The sequence below is a fragment of the Aulonocara sp. 'chitande type north' Nkhata Bay genome, linkage group LG18 (assembly GCF_057382095.1).
Source record: "Aulonocara sp. 'chitande type north' Nkhata Bay isolate Kocher_YH1m ecotype deep benthic linkage group LG18, A_spYH_male_GT1.1, whole genome shotgun sequence".
NCBI classification, from domain to species: domain Eukaryota; kingdom Metazoa; phylum Chordata; class Actinopteri; order Cichliformes; family Cichlidae; genus Aulonocara; species Aulonocara sp. 'chitande type north' Nkhata Bay.
In genome coordinates, this window is record NC_141361.1 from 5,776,519 (window position 1) to 5,799,062 (window position 22,544).

At 40.8% G+C, this 22,544-nt stretch overlaps 2 protein-coding genes across 2 annotated transcripts; both read left to right on the plus strand.

Moving 5' to 3' along the window:
• Positions 1 to 1,781: 1,781 nt before the first annotated feature.
• On the plus strand, positions 1,782 to 3,771 carry LOC147307822 (uncharacterized). Its single transcript, XM_086271977.1, has 2 exons — positions 1,782 to 2,031; positions 2,692 to 3,771. The coding sequence occupies exons 1-2, from the start codon at positions 1,782 to 1,784 to the stop codon at positions 3,660 to 3,662; spliced, it is 1,221 nt and encodes a 406-aa protein (XP_086128103.1). The 3' UTR covers positions 3,663 to 3,771.
• A 12,350-nt stretch (positions 3,772 to 16,121) lies between these two features.
• LOC147307823 (uncharacterized) lies at positions 16,122 to 21,502 on the plus strand. The gene is made up of 2 exons (XM_086273116.1): positions 16,122 to 16,400; positions 19,155 to 21,502. The coding sequence occupies exons 1-2, from the start codon at positions 16,229 to 16,231 to the stop codon at positions 20,063 to 20,065; spliced, it is 1,083 nt and encodes a 360-aa protein (XP_086129242.1). The 5' UTR covers positions 16,122 to 16,228; the 3' UTR covers positions 20,066 to 21,502.
• Positions 21,503 to 22,544: the final 1,042 nt, after the last annotated feature.

The window sequence follows — 22,544 nt, forward strand, 5'->3', positions numbered from 1 at the left end:
TTATGATTCAGTGATGTTTGTTTTTGTTAAATATTTTGTAGATCCAAGAGTGAGTTTGACTCATGATGATGATGTTCCGAATTAAACAAAGTTGGTCACAAATTCTTCAAAGCTGTTTATTAAGAATATATTCACTTGGACTCATGAGACAGGCTTGTGATCCAAGGGAGCCATCAACTGGACAATTACTGACATGACAACAAAAAAGCTAAGTACAGAGGGGGGAACAGAGGTGAAAATACTTGCTTTAAAGGATTGTAATGTTTCCTTTTAAAATAAGTCTCTAAGGTCAGACAAAGGGACAGAAACTCATAGCTTTCTACCAGCCCAATGACAAAACTATAAGTTGTTTTTTAACATCTACTTTTTCATCTATTTGGCAGTCACAGTGAAAAGTATAAACATTGGCACGCTTTGTCTTGTGATTCTGCTGTTCGTAAAAAATGACCATGCGCAAAGTACCAGACTTTAAGGCTTTGACTTGATGCCAATGGCCTGAGGAGGACAGTATTACCCTTGGACATGTGTAGTCTGCCGTCTACTCAATAGAAGAAGAAGAAGCGCGGAAATGGCACAACTGTCTTCAGTTTCTGGGAGAGTTTAACAATGAGAGACTGATGATGCAGAAGAAATCTCCGTGGTTAAAAACATTAAAAACAGTCGTCCAGGATGATGAGATCCGCCACTGGCTCAGACTGCTGTATATCAGCCGGAGACCCGAGATGAAGTCACGCAGCAGGTATGTAAAACTGTGATGTTCTCAATGAACTAACACAGGAACGATCTGAGCTCAGTCTGTAAGCTAACAGGCTAAAATCAGAGAGCAGCTAATCAAACAAGTGCGTCCGTTTTTTTTAAAGGTCAACTTTTAACAATAGACTTTCATGAGACACATCAAAACCAAACAGGGAGGGAAAGCTTCGGTTTTCTGCACTGTGCCACAGTTCGCTGTCTGCTTCGGTTCACGACGCCTCACTCCGGGGCTACAGACAGTTCTCTGCCGCCTGTGGTGCTCCTCACCTCCGTCTGCACCCACAGACTTCCCGAGGTGGAGGCAGGCCGGCAGGGACTTTGAGAGATGGGCTTTACTTTTAAAAATACCCCTTAATCAGGGTCTAACTCACTAAAAGATGGCCACATGTCTCTCTCCAACTTAATCTCTTTCTTTTAAGTAATTGTTTTTCATTGAAATGAAATGAATTGTTCAATAAAATGATTACATTTATAATTGAATTAAAGTTAAATGAATCAAGGTGATTTTGACTTTGCTAGTTAACAGGAAGAGAAACAAACTTACACAGGATAAAATGAAATTTGGAGCCAGCAGAAAAAGTCAGATCACAGACAAACAGAAACATTCCTCTTTGGCTAAAATAAAATGCAGATTATTGCTCATCTGCAGTTTTAATCATGGTGAATAATTTATGATTCAGCCAAGTAAGATTCTTCTGTGTGGAGGTTTTTCCCCTGTCAAAAGGCATTGACCATTACCTTCATCTAAACATGGAATTTAAGTCATGTAGTTGCCGTTGTTTGTTTTTAAAGAGGTCATAATATTTTTGTGATGGTAGAAATTGATCTTCAAAGTAATAGTTATAAAGTGAATTAATAAGACTTTCCAACAAAGAGAGGGAGTCACATGGTGCTTCTGAAACATTTGTACAAACCTCTCTCACATATGTGAGCAACATGCTCACAGTGTACAGCCCTGCTGACTGAGGCTGCACCTTTACCTGTCTAATCTTTTTCTTTTTACTTTGTTCCTCAAGTCCCACATCAACATGAAGTGTAAGGAGGAGGAAGATCTGGCTGGCCAGCAGGTCTGGAAGCAGGAGAGGAACTTCAATCTGGACCAGGAGGACACAGATCCCCCACAGATCAAAGAGGAACAGGAGGAACTCTGCATCAGTCAAGAGGGAGAACAGCTTGTAGTGAAACACGAGGATGAAGGCATCGTCGTCTGGAGCGGGGAAGAGCGGCTCAGACAGCTGCGTAACATCTGGAAACCTGAGAAAGATTTACAGACCAGCGGTAAAACTGTAATCGCTTTTCTGAAGTGTTAACATTAATATTAAACCTACAGTTTGTATCAGTCAGATCTATTTAATGTGTATTCGTGAAAACATGACAGGGAGTTTTAAATGGACTGGTTCTTATATAGCGCTTTTCTACTCAATCTTGAGCACTCAAAGCGCTTTACAAAACTTGTGCATTCACCCACTCACTCCCATTCGCACAAGCACATTTTTCTTAGTGCTTTCTACCAACATTCAGACACACATTCCACAGATCAAAGAGCAACTTGAGGCAACTTGGAGTTAGTATCTTGCCCAAGGATATTTGAAATGCAGACTAGGTGAAGCCGGGAATCGAACCGATCAGTAGATGATCTGCTCTACCGCCTGAGCTACAGCCACCCCCAATAGTGAAGATTATTTTGAAAAATATCAAGATGTAGATCAGTTTCGAGATCAACTCCAAAATAGATCATCAGTCAGTCAGTAATAAGTGAGTTCTTTTTTGTTTGAAAGGTTTTTTTTACTCTTAATGTTGCTGAAAAATGTCAGAACTCAAGTTCTCATTTGCATCAGAGTGCACAAATAACTTCATTTTTACACACTTTTAATTTCACCTGCAAATGTGAGCAACATGCCCTCATTACAGACTTTAACTAAAACTTTATCTTCTCAGAAGTGTTTTTCTATAATTACATTTTTTTTATTGTTCGTTTAGACCTCCACCAGCAAACTGCCTGTAAGGAGGAGGAGTTTGTCGCCAATCAGCAGGAGAGGAACTCAAGTCTGGACCAGGAGGACCCAGATCCTCCACAGATTAAAGAGGAACAGGAGGAACTCTGCACCAGTCAGGAGCTGGAGGAGATTGTACTGAAGCAGGAGATCAATAGTTTTATGGTGACTTCTAGTTTTGAGGAAAGTGACCTCAGTGAATCAGAACCAAACGATGACCAGCTCCTTGCTCTTAACTTTCCTGAACCAGAGCTTGAGGAACAGGAAGAAAACCAGCATGTGGACTCGGGATCAACTAGAAATGCGGAGCTGAAGAAAAGGAGACGTCACAAAAACCGAACAGATAAGTCTCGGAGTGAAACTGATACAAGTAAAAAATCTGTAAGCTGTGACACTTGTGGAAAAACTTTTCAGTGTAAATCCAACCTGACGAGACACATGAGAGTTCACACAAGTGAGAAGCCACATTCTTGTAGCACCTGTGGGAAAAGATTCATTTGGAAATCAGGATTGGAAACTCACGTAAGGATCCACACAGGCGAGAAGCCATATTTTTGCATCACCTGTGGGAAAAGATTTAATAAGAAATCCGGATTTGAAAGTCACGTGAGAATCCACACAGGCGAGAAGCCGTATTTCTGTAGCACATGTGGGAAAAGATTTGGTAAGAAATCAGGACTAGAAACTCATTTGAGAATCCACACCGGTGAGAAAGCGTATTCTTGCAACGTCTGTAGGAAAGAGTTTAGAGACTTGTCGACTATGAAAAGTCACAGAAGGATCCACACAGGTGAGAAACCATATATTTGTAGCTCCTGTGGGGAAAGATTCAGTTGGAAATCAGGGCTGAATTTTCATCTAAGGATCCACCTGAGTGACAAACCAAATCACTGCAGCACCCGAGGTAGAAAATGACCTCATGCTCCAAGTCACGGTACATTTCCTGTCCACAGCAGTGAAGGGCACTCTATGTTGTTTGTTCCAGCCCTGACTTTATGTTTCTCTAAGCTTGATATTTTTTTATTGGTCTTTAAAGGTGACACAAATATTTATTGAACATGGATGCTCTTTTAATATTTACCACAGAAACTTGTATTTCTTCTTCAGTATAGAAGAAAACAAACATGAAAATGAGTTTTTCATCACTTGTTCCTTGTAACAACCATGATGTGATTCCTTTTTATCAGCCAATAAATAAGTTTTGATACACAGGACTAAAGATTTAAAAAAGTTCAAGACAAGTATACAATTTTTATTTAAATATGTTTTCTTTGTGATTTATGTTAATGAAGGTTATACTTCAGTATGGCTTTGACCTGGTTGTCCTGGTTCTTCTTAGCAACATGTTGCAAGATTTGATTAAATTTTTTGTGACTAATTTTGTGTATTGTGTAATCCCTGCTAAATAAAAGCAGTTAAATGTGCTATATTGGCTCATGATAAGTGTTTATATCATTTTGCCTAAATGCAAGTAAACTCAATGTTTGCCAACTCTGTGTGTGCAGTTTGCTTCATAAGTACAGTAACAGAACTTAAACTACATGGAGCCTATTTTGATTACATCATTACAGATGTAGATATTATTCATAGTTCATATTTCACAGTGTGCTGCAATCTTCTCCACAGACCTGCATTGCTCTCTGTTCAGACCCGTCATCTTCAAGATGTCCACTAGATGTCGTCAGAGTTCCCCCACTTTCCTCATCTATTGTGTTGCCATTACCTGAGCCTGCTTAAAACCTACAGTCCTTTACATATGGGTTCATTCAGGGTCATGTTTAGTGGGCAGGTTTAGTGCGATGAAGGAAACTCGTTTTCTTTAACTTTACCTCTGAGTAAGTAACTGGAGTAACAGACTCACTGATTCCTCCCCACCTGCTGGACATGAACCAGCTGACTGACACTTGTTTTCATTTTCTCATTCATAAAGTTGCTACCAGTTCAATTCATTTATATTTATATAGTGCCAAAAAACAACAGTTGCCTCAAGGTGCTTTATATTGTAAGGTAAAGAATGTAAAAACCTCCACAATTGAACAAGCTGAAAAGAGCAAATGCTTGGCAGCAGTGGCAGAAACAGGCTGTCTGTCGTAATCACTGTAAAACACTAATCACTGGTCAGTCATTTGTTGTGTTGCAATCGGTTACACTGAGGGAAAAAATTTCACAACTGGATCTCGGAGATAATGTGAATATTTGTGAAAATATGTGAAGATGAGGCTGAAATAACTCTGAGACTCTAAAACATGATGAAATGCTTACATATTGAAATGTGTGTAGTAACATGACCTACAGCTTGTTTAAGAACTCGTGATTTTTTTCCCCTGTTGGCATAAGGTGAAATCCTGCATAAAGGAGGTGACCTTTGCTCCCTGACTCAGACGTGATAAACATGACCCAAATCATTCACGTTGGTGCCAAATAATGTTTTGTTAAAGTTTAACAAGCTTTCCCAGCCTGAAACTGCCAGACAAACAAATCACCTGTTGGAGATGCTGGTTTAGCTCCCTGGGTAAAGTGGGTGACCCAGATGCTAAAGCCCAGCTATGACTCCTGCCTGAGGACTTTTAGTCTTGGTTTGCATCCAACTTTTCTGCCACAATAGTTCAATTTTCTTAATAAAACACCAAATTACAACAAGTTACCTCAAGGCAGTTTATATTGAAGGCACTTTATTTGAAGGTAAAGATCCGACAATAATACAGAGAAACAACAGGTAGAAGCAATGGAAGATTGAAAATAACGGTTGTCATTACTTTTCATTCAGTCATATATTAAGATACAGAAACACCATCTGTTGTGTGTAAAGATGAACAGTAGGGGTAGGGTGATTTTCACCAGATCAAAGCCATGGATTCACAATTATGGTTTGGTGCTGTTGAGTACCTGGATAGAAAATGCACATGTGGAATGGTAGAAAGTGTTCAGCATGCTTTGATGATCTGCTTCAACTATGCTGGGGTGAGCATTACAGACTGCTTCTTAAATTTAATAACCAAATTGCATCAATGGGGAACTATAAATTCTACATTTGGATTTCTGATTATTATTTCTGGCTGATTTTCATTAGATCGACCTGAGTAGGGCAGCGACAGATGTGTGCGGTCCAGAAGTAGAAGAAGAAGAAAGAGGAGAGCAGAAATGATGACATTCTAGGCTCGCTTTTCACCTTTGATGTACTCTTAGCAGGAAGACTTTGGTTTGGTGATGCGTTAGAGATAATTTAGTGGTTGAAGCTACTGTGGACTGACCAGATCTGCCATCAGCTCAGAGTGCTGGATATCACCGCAAACCTGAGACAAAGTCATACAGAACAGGTGTGTAAAACTGTGATGGTGTCAGTGAAATAACACTGACTCATGCAGGACTCAGCTTGTGGGCTAACAGACTAAAATCAAAGAATGCTTCTCTTTTTCTCCATCCATCCATCCATCCATCTTCAACCGCTTATCCGAGGCCGGGTCGCGGGGGCAGCAGCCTAAGCAAAGAGGCCCAGACCTCCCTCTCCCCAGCCACCTCCTCCAGCTTATCCGGGGGAATACCAAGGCGTTCCCAGGCCAGCCGAGAGATATAATCTCTCCAGCGTGTCCTGGGTCTTCCCCGGGGCCTCCTCCCGGTGGGACATGCCTGGAACACCTCACCCAGGAGGCGCCCAGGGGGCATCCTTGTCAGATGCCCGAACCACCTCAGCTGGCTCCTTTCGATGTGGAGCAGCAGCTGCTCTACTCTGAGCCCCTCCCGGATGGCCGAACTTCTCACCCTATCTCTAAGGGAGAGGCCAGCCACCCTTCGGAGGAAGCTCATTTCCGCCGCTTGTATCCGCGATCTCGTTCTTTCGGTCACTACCCACAGCTCGTGGCCATAGGTGAGGTTAGGGACGTAGATCGACCGGTAAATTGAGAGCTTTGCTTTTACACTCAGCTCCCTCTTCACCACGACGGACCGGTGCAGCGTCCGCATTACAGCAGCTGCAGCCCCAATCCGTCTGTCGATCTCCGGCTCCCTTCTCCCATCACTCGCGAACAAGACCCCGAGATACTTGAACTCCTCCACTTGGGGCAGGAACTCATCCCTGACCCGGAGAGGGCACTCCACCCTTTTCCGGCTGAGAACCATGGCCTCAGATTTGGAGGTGCTGATCCTCATTCCCGCTGCTTCACACTCGGCTGCGAACCGTTCCGTTTTCTCTTTTGTTAAAAACTTTGAACATCCAGTGAGACACAGAGTAAAGTGACTTTCCGAGATTGTTTCTTCTTCTACAGATTCAGATAAATGATGTCATTTTGAGCCAGGAAGAACATTTCCATCATAAAGTAGAAGACTTTTATATTCTTTATTTATTTATCTGGTAAAAAGTCTCATTGACTTTAAAATGTCTTTTTCAAAAGAGATCTGGCCAAGACCAGAAGCTCCAGTTTTCTCTGCTTCTGTTTGCAGCAGAGCAAAAAGGACAGAGAGCAAGGGACGAGAGAAGACATGAGACAAAGACATGAACGGGACCAAATACTAACCAAGACAACCTAAACAACAAATACTGAATAAATTCAAGATTTAATAAAGTAAATCAGAATACTTTATTAATCCTTCAGGATTAATAAAGTATTCTGATTCTGATAACTAGGAAACATAAGATACACAGAGAACAGAATAATGATTAAACAAGACTCAAAAAACCACAAACACAAAACACTGGGTCAACGACCCAGGTACCCTAACAGCCGAGGGAAAAGATGACCTCCTATTCACATCAGTATGGTATATTTTACTCCCATATCACTACTCAAAGATCATATTTTATTGTTGTAGGTTGTGGAGGTGACACACACACAAGCTGTAGTTCAACAATGACTTCATTCCTCTATTGACCTATAAAGAGGTCTTGTTACATAAGATTAAAGCTGGAAACTGACACACATAAGCCCAAACACATTGTGTTATTGTGGACGTTGAAGTCACTGCATGTGTTTTTCATGAAGATTAAACTTTCCTGTGCTGTTGGTTCTTTGTTTAATTCTGTTGATTCTTACTTTTTTGTTCCTAAAGTTTAAACTAAACTCTTGTTGGATACCAGGTGTTCATTTAATAAAGCTGCAGGTTCAAACTTCTAACTGCATGAAAATGTAATGTGTAATGTCATGTGTTTCTAAGTACCATCATTGATTTTGGTCATCAAATCAGCCATTACTCATTTAATTTGATGTAAATTTCCCCTAATTTGCATATTCAGATTCAGTATTCAGTACCACATGTGAAAGTGACCCAGATCAGATTTGAAAATATTGGATTTGTGCCGTTCACACTGTCATAGCATGATCGGATATAGGGTCGCATAGGGTCAAAAAAATCGGATTTAATGCGCTTTCGCCTGCAGTGTGAATGTAGCCTTAGTTAGTTCTTAGAGTTTGGTTTCTGTGTTCCCCTCTATTTAGTGTCTGTATCATGTCTCTGTGCATTTCCTGTTTTATTGTGAAGGTCCATGTCTTATGTTAGTGTGTTCTGTTCACATTTCCCCTGTCTCGTGTAGTCAATTAGGTTCAGCTGTGTCTTTGCCATTCCATGTCTCCCCCTGTGTGTATTTATACTATGTGTCCTCGTGTGCTCCTCGCCGGTTCATCTGTGTTTTTTCCTGCATCATTCTGTGTCGTCTCCCTGCATCTCCATTTTAGGTTTCAGTTCTGTGTTGTGTTAGTTTTTTCCAGTTTAGGTTTCACCTCCTGCTGGCCTCCTTCGCCCGTTCCTAGATGCCCCTGGTCTCATATCGCACTGGACTTCATCACTGGTCTCCCACCATCCTCAGGTAACAGTTATTCTGACCATCATCGATCGGTTCTCCAAAGCTGTGCATTTCATTGCTCTGCCTAAGCTCCCATCAGCTCTGAACACCAGCCAGATTCTTACACAGCATGTGTTCACGTTCTGGGTTTGGAGAGAGTTTTGCAAGGAACTAGGGGCTCAAGTCAGCTTACCATCTGGTTTCCATCTCAAACTAATGGGCAAATGGAACAGGCAAGCCACCTTGGCTTTCATACCTTGGCTCAGGCGATTAGAGGATCATCAGGGGGTCCTTTTGTCCCTCTGTGGGGGGATACTCCCACTAGGTTTAAATCTGGGACTCCCCACCATTTGATCTAAGAACTGAAGAAGCTTCTCGGATGAGAGGTGATGAGAGGTGAAAAGTCTTCAAGCAACTTAAACAAGTCCAGACGCTTTTCTTTGCAAGCTGATTTGACTACGATGACCTGGATGACTGAGAACCTTCACAGACATAATAAACACAAAGTTTTGGTTCTATAACATTTTTCTATCATTGCTTTATTATGGATTAGGTGCAAGAGTTGTTAAAATGTATAATTAAATAATAGATGAATTCAATAGCAAACTGTGCCTCGTTCTCAGATGGACAGCAAGTGGAATGTGATAGATGAGATGAGGAGATGGAAGGAAGAAGAGAGGCAAAGAGTGATTCACAGGCAGAGCTTAGTTTATTTCCCACAGTTTTGTTGCCTTATGGTTCCAAGCGCGGTGACCAATCTTTGCGTTTTATTATTATCTCATAACACTTGTTTAATCAGCTACCCTCTCTCCTGTGGACTGTTTAATCTCTACAGTCTCAGATCAACACAGCCCTGCCCTCCAGCACTATCAGCAGCAAGAGCAGAAGCAACCCCCCAAACAGCAACATTGTACCCCATCAGGTAAAAAATGGGCTACGTTTGCTTTGCATTGTGCCCACCTGATGACAGTGATGTAGTGTGATGTGATTCCATATTAGATTCTTGATGAATGTGGGTTGTTGTTCTTCAGCCTGCTTCTATGTGCCCTTTTTAACTGTGAGCACCCGCCCCTTTAAACATCTCTGCACTGCCCTGACTAAATGTATATATAAACTGTCTCTATGGTTTACAGTCTGAGTCTGACAAGCTGTCAGCTGTTCATTTCTGCTATTTGAATTGTTAAAAGAAACAAACTATTCATTTAGCAGATTAACAAAAAGAATAGAGAGGCATCCAGTTATTGACATTTATATTATTTAGTTAAAGGTTTGAACAGAAAACAATTAAACACAGAGCCTCTTCCTGCTTTCTGGAATGAATCACAGCATGAAAACCCTTCCTCTTCTTCCTGCTCTCTAGCTCAGCACCTCCTGTCTGTCCATATCTTTCTGCGTTCCCTCCCCTTTAGATCTACATTATGAAGATGGGTGTAACCAACATGTGTTAGAGCTGGCAGGTCCCATTCACAGCAGCAACACTTGTTGTTCAGATCAGACCAGTTTCTATAATAAGGAAGTGAAACTTACACAGTCACTGACACTGAGAGGAGAAATGGCGCAGAAAGGAGTTCAGCTGGACCGAGAAACCTTCTCTTGTTCGATCTGTTTGGATCTACTGAAGGATCCGGTGGCTCTTCCCTGTGGACACAGCTACTGCATGAACTGTAAAGCTTCTGGGATGAAGAGGAAAAGAAGAAAATCTACAGCTGCCCTCAGTGCAGACAGACTTTCACAGCGAGGCCTGTCCTGGTGAAAAACACCATGTTAGCAGTTTTAGTGGAGGAGCTGAAGAAGACTGGACTCCAAGCTGCTCCTGCTGATCACTGCTATGCTGGACCTGAAGATGTGGCCTGTGATGTCTGCACTGGAAGAAAAATAAAAGCCTTCAAGTCCTGTTTATTCTGTCTGGCATCTTACTGTGAGAAACACCTTCAGCCTCATTATGATGTGGCTCCATTAAAGAAACACAAGCTGGTGGAGCCCTCCAAGAAGCTCCAGGAGAACATCTGCTCTCGTCATGATGAAGTGATGAAGATGTTCTGCCGTACTGATCAGCAGAGTATCTGTTATCTCTGCTCTGTGGATGAACATAAAGGCCACGACACAGTCTTAGCTGCAGCAGAAAGGACTGAGAGGCAGAGAGAGCTGGAGGTGAGTCGACAAAACATCCAGCAGAGAATCCAGGACAGAGAGAAAGATGTGAAGCTGCTTCAACAGGAGGTGGAGGCCATCAATCAGTCTGCTGATCAAACAGTGGAGCACAGTGAGAAGATCTTCACTGAGCTGATCCATCTCATCCAGAAAAGAAGCTCTGATGTGAAGCAGCAGATCAGATCCCAGCAGGAAACTGAAGTGAGTCGAGTCAAAGAGCTTCAGGAGAAGCTGGAGCAGGAGATCACTGAGCTGAAGAGGAAAGATGCTGAGCTGAAGCAGCTCTCACACACAGAGGATCACATCCAGTTTCTACACAACTACCCCTCACTGTCAGCACTCAGTGAGTCTACAGACTCATCCAGCATCAATATCCGTCCTCTGAGCTACTTTGAGGATGTGACAGCAGCTGTGTCAGAGGTCAGAGATAAACTACAGGACATTCTGAGAGAGGAACGGACAAACATCTCACTGACAGTCACTGAAGTGGATGTTTTATTACCTAGTCAGGAGAGACGCCCTGTGGGTGCATTTCACCTCCCTCGCGTATTGCCTCCCCACACCCCCTTAGTGGTTCCCCGTGTATCGTTTTCCAGTGTACATCATCAATCAGCTTTCTTAGATCCAAGAAGAAGGGCACGCGTGAGCCAACTGGAAAATTTTAAAACGAATAGAAAAAAATTCTAATGACATTCAATGAAGTGGATGTTTTACTTACACCATCAGAGCTAAAGAGGCAGGAGAGACGCCTCCTGTGTGGAGCCCTCCCCATTGAGTGTTGTTAGTGTTGCTTCTAGTACACTTCTAGATTTGTCTGTTCATGGGTTGGTATTATTTTTGTTGTAGGTATTTTATATTTCCTTGATTATTTTATTAGTTAGTTTTGCTAGTTTTTCAAAGGGAAACTTCCCGTGTCTCTTTAGTCGTGGAGGCTATCACTGCTCATAATAATTTTATGATTTTCATTTTAAACATATATATTTTTCCAAATGTAAATCTTAAATCTAAATGTAAATCAAAAATTTTATTTAACATGTATATTAATGCTTTTGTATGTTATTGTTTCTCCTTCACTTCATGGGCTTTCCATTATCACAGTTTTATTTTCTAAATCAAAAAGCAAATGGGGTGTTATCAGAACAAGGTTTCTGTGATCACACTTGACGAGGAGATTAGTCATTATGTTCATTGTTTAATGTGGGAACCAGCTGAAGGGTTTTCTAATAAATAAATTTTTGAACAAAGTCTTTTCCTCAGTCTTCATTCCAGGATCTTGACATCAGACTGGTGTTAGTTTGGGTGTGTTTTCCTTTGGAATTTGGGGTCTATTCTTTGGTTTTTACATTATACAGAATTTAACTCTGTTATTAGGTCCATACCCAGTGTTATATTAAAATCAATGAAAGTCTCCAAAAAGCCGCAGGAGGTCCTCAAACCTGAACACATCATCGTATAAATGAAATGAGAAATTAATGCGCACACAGACATGTAAGAAAAGGCTTCGGATTCCAGGAATTCTTTTCAAATACTGCATCACAAAGTAAAACGGATTCTGTAAATATTACATAATACCTCATAAACATATGAAGCTTTCTAAATGTTCGCGACAGTTACACCTTTTACAAGGCTGAGCAGTAAAAGTAAATTTCTGTTTGCACATAATGTTGACATAATGATTACAGAATGCACTGTGTTTTCTGAAATCAGCTTTGAATTTAATGTTAATGTATGCAGTGCAAAACAAAACCTTTTATTTTCACATTCTTGCAGAGGTCCGCCTGTGGTCGTAACTAATGATGGAGAGTCAGAGGTGGGAGAGTGTGTGTGTGTGTGGGGGGGGGAAGAGAGCGGCTTCTCCCTGTCTTCCTCTTTTACAAAGAAAATGAAGGAGTGGAGGTAGAGGAGGAGAATATGGGGAGACAAAGGATAAAGATTAAGAATAATTAGTCTCTGACTGCTCATCTCACTGTCATAGTTCAGTGTGTTTGGCCCAGAGTCTTAAGATTTTTGGTGGCTCGTGATTTTTTTTTTTTCTTTTGGATTTAAGAGAACTCTTAAGTCCTTTGAGTATTATAGTGAGTTTTCTTTTCTATGATAATCAGATGATCTTAGTTTCCTTTCATGTCCTGTCTTATCCCGTCTCTGTTTTTGAAGTCTCCTGTATGAAGTAAGTCCTGTCTCTGTTTGTTTTTCTTTCTGTCCTTGTGGCAGGTCAAGTGCCTGATTGTAGGTAGCTAAAAGCATCTTCAGGGGCCTGTGCTTCGTACCGCGCTAAGTGAGTTAGCTGGATGAGATTGTTGACGATTTCGCGTGATCCTGGATCGTTCGGTTCCCCGAAGCCCATCCAGGACTTGCTGTCATAGCAACAGAGCCGTAAGCGTAAACCTGCTGGGGAGCAGGTTTACTTTATGTAAACAGGATTAGATCGCGGCCACGCAGGTATGCCCGCGTCATTCATACGAAAGCAACAGCGATATTCCACCACTGTTTCACCATAAATAAATAACATCACTGTAACCAAAGATAATGCAGCACTTGATCCTTTTATTGATTTCACACAGATACATACAGGTCATTTCCTAAAAAAGGGAAATGTACTATTAACATCCTATTACATGTATGTGATTATTACAGATGTAATTCATATTTCAGAGTAGTAATTGTAAATTACTTCGTGTAATCAAGATGAGAGACCACGGCTATAAAAGCGAAGGTGGATTTGGGAAGTCTGTCGCAGTCATATCCTGTCCGTTTACGCGAGCAACCCATTGCGGAAGGTGCAAGATTGATAAGGAGAGTCCTCAGAATTCAGCGTATATTGCGGGACAGACAGGATCCTTTAGCTCAGCGCGACAGTGTGCTCATAGAGAGATATCGATATTCCCGTGAGGGTATTATTCACTTAACCAACTTGTTGACGAGGGGGTGCAGGACCACCACCTGTCTTTTTTTTTTTTTTGCTCTGCCCTTTTCTTGGTTGCTGTTATGAACAAACAGATTATTCCAGGGTCTCTTTCCAAGAGACGACAAGCAATATAAGTGATAAATATTACCATTCTGTAGAATATTCTTATATTTCACTTTTACTTGTTCCCATGTTCTAGTGGGTCCTGTTGTGGCTCTAATGTGAAAGGGGATATAATATAACATATTATAAGATAATATAATGTAATATAATATGGTGTGATATGATAAATCTACCCTACCGCCTACTGGTGTTGGCCAGAGGGGCCGATGGCGCAATATGGCAGCCTGGCTTCTGTCAGTCTGCCCCAGGGCATCTGTGGCTACAACTGTAGCTGCCTCCACCAGTGTGTGAATGTGAGAGTGAATGAATAGTGGCATTGTAAAGCGCTTTGGGTGCCTTGAAAAGCGCTATATAAATCCACTCCATTATTATTGTTATTATTGGATTACTTACGAGTTTGATTTGTCAGCAACTTCCTGCCAGCCCTCTCTCCTTGCTTTTGCAGCCTTTGCAGTGTTCCCTTGCGTTTTAATTAAACTCTGAAACTCCTGAAATCCCTCACTCAAGAGTTCTTGCTCTGCTGCCGAAAAATACCGAGCGCGCTCCTTCGACATTTTTCGCCGACCAATCAAAGGGTTGCCGATCAGTGTTTCTACTATCGATGCGTAGCCCCTGTTGGGCCACCCAGTGATCTCACATTACTTCATCCAGCTATACTAATCGTCAACAACAGGTGTGTTTGGAGAACCGGAATAGCGAGCTCAGAGTTAGCGCGATGATTTGGTCTTGGATGTTTCATTTGATCTTGGATGTAGTAAGCGACGTACGAAGCACAGGGCCCTGGTCTGATAGCATAGGGATGTTCAGCTGCTACAGTTTTTGCCTTGCAGTTAGAGGTTTCTTATTCTGAAGGTGGTTCCTTTAACATACTTTAGGGCCCTTTCATAGACGAGTAAAAGTTTATTATAGTAAGATTTAACTATCGAAAGCAAGTGGAATAACTACCAGCATCCAGTGTGCCCAAGTGAAGAAAAATAAGTTATGCAGGTCAGTTTGTGTTGCTCAGAAGCAGTTTGCAAAAAGTTGCTTATGTTATTTTTCCCAACTTTCCCCCCCATGTTCTTTTATGTGACGTTTCAGTGTGTCAGGGTCTTGTCTAAGTGTTAGTTATTGACTTCCCCTTTTATTTGATGGTCATTTGTCTCTTATGCTTTGTATTTAGTTTTACTTCCTGCGTCATTAATTCTGATGAGTCTCACCTGTGTGTTCAGTCGTTCCCTATTCCCCTGATTAGCTCTAATGTGTATAAATTAGTATGAAAAGCACAACATGTATTAGTATACATAATTTCAGTTATCCTTTGTTCTTTGTGACCTTGTCTGTTTTTCAGTCGGGATTTTGTTTGTTGCTTTTCTTCTGAATTTTTGTGGTGTTCTTGCTGGACTGTCACGGGTTGCTCTGAGGATCCACACGCAGGACTCCGGGGTTGTGATTTAACAGAGAAAGTTTTATTTACAATTTCTTCACCAAGTGTATTTACAGGCAGTGCGGAAATTGTGCTATTTACAAGACGTGAGGGGCGGGGTTCCAGGGAAAAAGGGAAATCACACACACGTCCACACCGACCTCTCTCCACACTCCACACGGGGACGGGTTAGGGGAAGAGACACAGAAACACACTTTAACGTCTGACATGTCAGCACAGGAAACTTAAGCTAGACTTGTACTAATGAGAGTCTTCACAACAATCCAGCGTCAAACAGCAGACCTTCTCCCTCTTAAATACCCGCTGGTCTGATGAGGCCCAGGTGTTCCCAATCCAGGAAGGCGTGGGCTGAGGGCGTGAACCCACCATGAGTTCCATGAGAGAGAGATACCCATTTGTGTGAATGTGAATGGTTATTTTGGAATCACCAATTAACCTAACCCCACTAATTGTATGTTTTGACTGTGGGAGGAATGCCGGAGTACCCAGAGAGGCTGAACTTCCACCTATAAAATTAAAAGTATTTTCTTTTGACTCACTCGTCTGAGAATCTGCATTTGGCTCCTGCACACACATAACAGTCAGAGCTTCTGGACAAAAATAATTTCACCCGAATCTGTTAAAAATAAAACAAATAAAATTAACCTGAGCAGGTTTAAAATAAAGCAAAGAAAGGAGAATCCCTTTATTAACTAAATACAGTTAGATTTAAATGACTCTGCTTTTATCTACATACCTAACTGTTGTTTCCTAGTGTTAAAATTACTGCACCTGGGTGTTGTCCTCTCTTAATGTAAGGCACGTCACATCTCCTGTAAAAATTAAATAAATGAGATACAATTGACATTTGCACATCTGTCAAGCAATGCTGTAAAAAAGGCTCTCAGCTGCTACTGTCAGGGTTGCTAAGCAACAGGAGCAGCGCGTCGTAGGCTAGACGATCTCAATTAAAGCAGCCTCGGAGAAGGATCCAGCCCCTGAATTGGGACACAGCTTTAGTACTCAAGGGCTCTGATGGATGTTATCTTCAGGTGTGATACATATATGTCTGCAGTTAGCTGGAAGATTTTGGTTTGACAAATATTTCAGTTACTGAAGCAACAATGTCTTCAGTTCAGCATTTGAGAGACTTTATCAGGGAGAGACTAACTGCTACAGCTGAAGACATCTCCTCTGAGGCTGAAAAAACGATGGTCCAGTATGAGGAGGAGATCAGCCGTCAGCGCAGACTGCTGGATATCAGCCGGAAACCCGAGACAAAGTTACACATGACAGGTATGTATAACTGCGATGATCATGTAGGACCCTGATCAGAGCTCAGTTTTAGGCTAATAGAGTTATATATACACACACACACACACACGTAAACTTTTAGCATTAAACACTGAGTAAGGCGCAGAGAAAGTCACTTTTGAGGTTAAAATGTGAGACAAAACTTGTGCCACAGCTGGCTGACAGCTTGATCTCTCTGTCCCTTACCCTGTGTGCCCTGAAGCAGGAGTCATCTGCTCCTCACCACCCATCTTCATCCTTTGAGATGTGTTTAGTGATTAAAATCACCGCCTAATCAGGGCCAAACTCCCTGCAAGACGACCCTGTGTCTCCCATCACTCTCGTCTCTTTTAAACAAACAAATCGATTCGACTTAAATGTAAGTTTTATTTTCAAAATTTACCCTGTTAAATAAGTGAAACTGCAATAGGTTTATGTGACCAAAAATAATCATGATTATGAATTTTGCTGTAAGCTTTTGCAGCAGCTTTAGCTCAGACTAAAATGATTCAGCTGTGTGGAGGAAATCTGGGGGAAAAAGCCCACTTCCAATGTCTTTGAGTCTTTCATTAAAGCTGCAGAAGGACCAGCATGAACAGACACACAAAGCATTTTGTGCAGGCTGGATAACGAAGAACTGCACTCTGAGAGACAGTTATTGAGTGAGCCTGCCTGATAAAGAAAGACCGACCTTGAGACTGAATGAAAAGAGCTACAATGAGCAAACTGGTTCAGACTGGCTGCATACTTACTTCCTGTACACATAAACTGTGGAAAATTACAAAGTAATAAATAATAATAATAAATAATATAAATATAAATAATATTTTGGAAGCTTCTATGGAGATGACCATATATCGCACCTCTTTCCTTAATATTAGTCATTTAGTTTGAGTCATAGTCATAAGTCTCATTACACGACATGACATCACACAGCTCCACACCTCAATCAGATTCATTATATGTTGATAAACCTCTTGAGCTGTAGCATCTCTTTGTTGAAGGGGTCAAAACAAAAATTCATGCACCAAATGATAAGAAAACAATACATACTATGCACAACTAACACAGAACGAATAAGACAAGCAAACAGAAAACAAAAGGTCACAAGACAAATAAATAAAATGATAGCTTTTTACAAAGCAGCGATAAAACAAATAAGAAGTGTGCCTTTTGGCATAGGCACACTTAATGAACACTGATGAACTTAATGAAAATATATGTAGTCTGGTTTGAGAAACAAAACATGTTTGAATAAGTAAAAAGCTAACATGGAGCAGAAATTTGAAATATTCAAAGGTAGTATTTCACACAGAAAGAGCCAAAAAAATAAAATCTTTGATCCAAAGACCAACTTCCTCAGATACAAAATGGACATTAATGATGAAACTATAGAGAGAAATTACACAGTTTGTCCAAACATACACAAAAAGGGCTTGCAAACAAAAAACATTCATTACAACTAAAAATACAACAAATGTAGCTCATTTCCCAACACGGGACCTGCAGGCTTTTAGATAGTACATAGATCAGGTTGGTAGAGATCATTATAACACACTATAAAATAATTTAAAATACCCCAAATGTCAGACTAGTTAGTCAAGTGTGTCTAATGTTATAAGTGCTAACAAGCAAGCCTACTTTTTTCACAGGTCCACACATCTTAATGTGGTTAAACATTACTCCTGTTTAGTTATATGCAGGACTGTACTGGGGCATAAACCCAGGCTATGAGCCTGACATATTTGCTTTTTAGGGCTGTCATTATATCTGATTTTCTTAAGTTTACATGTTACACGGTGTATTTGCTAGTTAAATGCATCACTGCTTTATTTTGCAGGGTGAGAATGTTTATTCAGAGACAGAGAAAGATGTAAGAACAAGACAGGTTGAATTCTGTTTCTGTGAAATGAACACTGACTTTGTGTTATTCAAATGTTTGGTAACTCATCTACAATGTGGGATACAGCAAACAAGCAATTCAATTTATGTTGTTTTCCCATTGCTTGTTATGTTTTCTACATAACAGATGAGTACTATTCTTCCATCCATCCACTTATCCGAAGTTGGGTCAGTAAGCTAAGCACACTTTTCCAGACATTCCTCTCCAACTGAGGGATCCTGTGGAACTGGATCATCTAGCCTGGCATTCCCGGGCTAGATGAGTAATTTTTATGTCTCCAGCAGGTTTCTGGGCATGACCAGAACACCTGCAAAGGGAGGTGCCCACGAGGCATCCTCGAACCATCTGAAATCGCTCCTTTCAACGTGCAGGTTTACACTTTGTATACGAACCCATATATAATATAATTTTAGAAATCACATTGAACGATCCACTAAAAAGTAATAACTGACTAAAGAAAATAACAGAATGCACCTCAGCAGGTCAATGTTATGATGGTGAGTTCATGGATGACATGAAGGCAGCTTCTTTATGGCAGCGGACGAAGACAAAGAAAACAAAAGGGGGAACTCAGTCAGCTTTAGTTTTCCAAGTATTCTACTTTATCAACTTGCTGAGCATTTTCTTTTTCAAGTTGTTGAAGCCAGGACTGAAGATCCAGAACATTAAGATCACATGCAGTTGACTTCTAAACTGGAAACAAAAACTGACTTATGCAAACTGGAATTAATAGGATTGACTTTTGAAGCAAACAGGTCAGGTTTAATATTTTGAATGACATACCATGCTGTTTTTAGTGTTTTCCTGTCATAACATTAGGAAGCTTTTTTTCTTGTGTCCTTTTGTTCCTTCAGCAATCCCACAACAACATGAATGTAAGGAAGAGGAGGGTCTCCTCCAGCAGGTCTGCATCCCGGAGAGGAACTCCAGTCTTGATCAGAAAGACCCAGGGCATCCAGAGATTAAAGAGGAACCAGAGGAACTCTACACCAGTCAAGAGGGAGAGCACCTTATACTGAAAGAGGAGACTGATACCTTTATGGTGACTTCTACTTATGAGGAAAGTGAACCAAACAGTGACCAGCTCCTTTCTCACAACTGTCCTGAACCAGAGAGCAGAGACGAGGAAGAAAGCAAGTATGTGGACTCAGGATCGACTAGATGTGCAGATCTGTTGAGACATCAAATAGACAGAAGTCATATTAGCAGAGTAAATGACTCTCAGGCTTTAGACAGCCAGTGTAAAACTGATACAAGTAGAAAGTCTGTAAAATGTGACACTTGTGGAAAAACCTTTCAGTGTAAATCCAACCTGACTAAACATCTGAGAACACACACAGGTGAAAAGCCACATTCATGTAGCATCTGTGGAAAAGGATTTAGTCAGATGGCAAACTTGAAAACACACATGAGAATTCACACGGGCGAGAAGCCACATTCTTGCAACACCTGTGGGAAGAGATTCAGTCACATGATAACTTTGAAAACTCACGTGCAAAATCACACAGGTGACAAGCCGCATTCTTGTAGCACCTGCGGGAAAAGATTCAGTCGTATGATACACTTGAAAACTCACATCAGAATTCATACAGGTGAGAGGCCGCATTCGTGTAGCACCTGTGGTAAAAGATTCAGTCAGAAATCAACACTGGAAACTCATGTAAGAATCCACACAGGTGAGAAGCCACATTCTTGTGCGATCTGTGGGAAAAGATTTAGTCAGATGGCAAACCTGAAACGACACATGGGAATTCATACTAGTTAAAGATCACAAATGAGTGAGAGCTGTCAGACATGGCAGTGTGCCGATGATAGAGCCCACACTGGTGACAAACCAAATCACTGCAACAACTAAGGGAAAATGTGACCTCATATTCAGGTTGAGACGTGTACAGAACTCTCAAAATTTTTATTTGGCTTATTATTATGACGCATTGGAACCTTTTTTTATTGTACTTTTTTTAAAAAATAAATTGTGACGTGGTGACCAGAGAACAAAACAGTTTTTCCCCTGCATCTTTGGGTTGGCGAACGTTTCCTGGCTGATGTCTGTGCTTACATGCCGAATACTATCCGAGAACTATTCAGCATGTACCTGGGCTACTTAGGGTCCCCAACACTCAACATAAGAAGTGAAGTAAAACCTGCAGGGGTGTGATTGAAGGGAATAGCCTGTCCAGTCTAAATCCAAGCAGTGCTTTGTCGGGCTTCTGTGATAGTCCTACTTTATTCATAATCAACACCATCTTCAAACAAGTGTGTCTATGAGTGCACATCGCACCTGAGCCATAGATTGCTGATCAATTTTGTAATCATATAGTCAGGTCTGCAGCTGTATGTTCTGAACTGTCAGGTTATGAGTTGTCAGTTGATCATTAGCTAGTGGTGAGTTGGAGGAAGTGGTGGGGAAGGATGCCAGAACGACCTTGCATACCCATACTGTAGATGTGCTGAAAGCATCTGGTAGAGGTTCCAGTTCACAAGATCTTCAACTCTGAGAGCTTTAACTGCATTCTGATGAGCTAGGGACATTGACTCTGAATGGACCGTTTCACGTGTTTTTCTGTCTCGGAGTAGAGCTCCTACTCCCCAAATATCAAAAGGAGATGTTTAAGGTGGTTTTTGCATATAACCAGAAAGTGTCCAGTGTGAAGTGTTCTGGGCACTGCAGGATGTGGCCCCAGGAGAAACAATGGAGAGATTATATCTTTCAGCTGGTTTGGGAACTCATTGGTGTCCCTTAGGAAAAACTAGAGGAGGTGGCTGGAAAAATTAAACTCTGGGTGTCTCTGCTTATACCTGCTGCTATACTTGCTGCTGTGACCTAGAAATGGATTACCTGTCCAACTGTCAAAAATTACAACTCTGGCTCCTTGAAAGTAAAATGTAAAGAAAAGAGGGGTGCTCAATACATTTGCACAGTACTGGTAACTGGTTTTGTTTTACCTCTATTTTAATTTTCTACTGTAATTTTTATTTTTTTAATATATAGTTTATCAATTTTGTTGTACAGTACTTTGTGATTACATGTCTGTGAAAAGTGCTATGTAAATAAATTTACTGACTGTGGTTAATCAGCTAAGTTAATGAAGGAATTTTTCTTCCTTTGCTTCATTTTTTAATCTGCTCAATTTCTTTTTATTTGTTTTAGTTTTACAGATTTGGGTGAAATTCGTTTTAGAGTTTTGACATTATATTATTAAAATCTGAGAGTGTTTGACAGAAACACTGATGGAAACTGCAGGAAACATTTCAGCATCATTAAACCAGTATGTCAGCTCTTGGGAGCAAAATTACAACAACAACATAGTAAGAAAAATAAAATGATTTAAATCATTTTTTTCTTTCAACTGCTCCCTTTAGGGGTCGCCAGAGTGACTCATCTTCCAATATATCACACAGTTTCTAGCATCCTCTTTAGTTATGCCAGCCCTCTTCGTCTTTTTCTTCACTACATCCACAATGTATAACATCAGTAGTGTTTGTGGTAATCATTACAACACTTCATCATCTTCCCACAAAATTTGTATTCAGTTGACTTTAGTTTTCAAACGCCACAGACATGAGATATTGGTTTTCTACGGTCTTAAACTGAGCTATCTTTTAAAATCTGAATTGTACAAAGCTTCTGAATATTTTAGGATTTTGATAAGTATAAGTTACTGAGTTGTATAAAACTGCCCCCACACATCCAGACTCACTAAAACGTTTGGCCTTTGAACAAAAAATCTGTATTTTTTTTATACTTTTCATCCTTTTTGATTGATTTCACTTTGCTTGTGTTTTACTTTCTATAAATGAAATCTGTCATCATTAGGGATGGGAGTCACAAACTGGTTCCCAACAGTTAAATTCCTTGGATTTGTTAATCTCCTTGCCTGTTGATTCTGCTCATCAGTTCCACTCACACTTGCTACAGTTTAAGATAAGATACCTTTATTAGTCCCACGAGTAGGAAATTTCATGTTAAGGCTGCCGACCTATTGCACGCAATGGCGGCGCCATCTTAACCTCTGACAATACATACATTACACAGAAACATCACATGGGGAAGACAGGTCAGAGAGGTATAACAATGGAAAATGCACCACATGAGGAAAGATAAGGAGAAAAAAATAAGTCTCCCCAGACTGAGCTCCAACAGGGAGATCAGTTTGAGAACAGAAAAAACCCACCTCTGCACAGAGTGTACCAGATTAGGAAAATACGGTGCAGTCTGCAGAGTGGATATGGACATAACCTTT

Coding starts and splice junctions, on each gene's coding strand:
- LOC147307823 (XM_086273116.1), top strand. CDS start 16,229: ATGTCTTCAGTTCAGCATTTGAGAGACTTTATCAGGGAGAGACTAACT. Junction 16,401..19,154: donor GACAAAGTTACACATGACAG/GTATGTATAACT, acceptor TTGTTCCTTCAG/CAATCCCACAACAACATGAA.
- LOC147307822 (XM_086271977.1), top strand. CDS start 1,782: ATGAAGTGTAAGGAGGAGGAAGATCTGGCTGGCCAGCAGGTCTGGAAG. Junction 2,032..2,691: donor GAAAGATTTACAGACCAGCG/GTAAAACTGTAA, acceptor TTATCTTCTCAG/AAGTGTTTTTCTATAATTAC.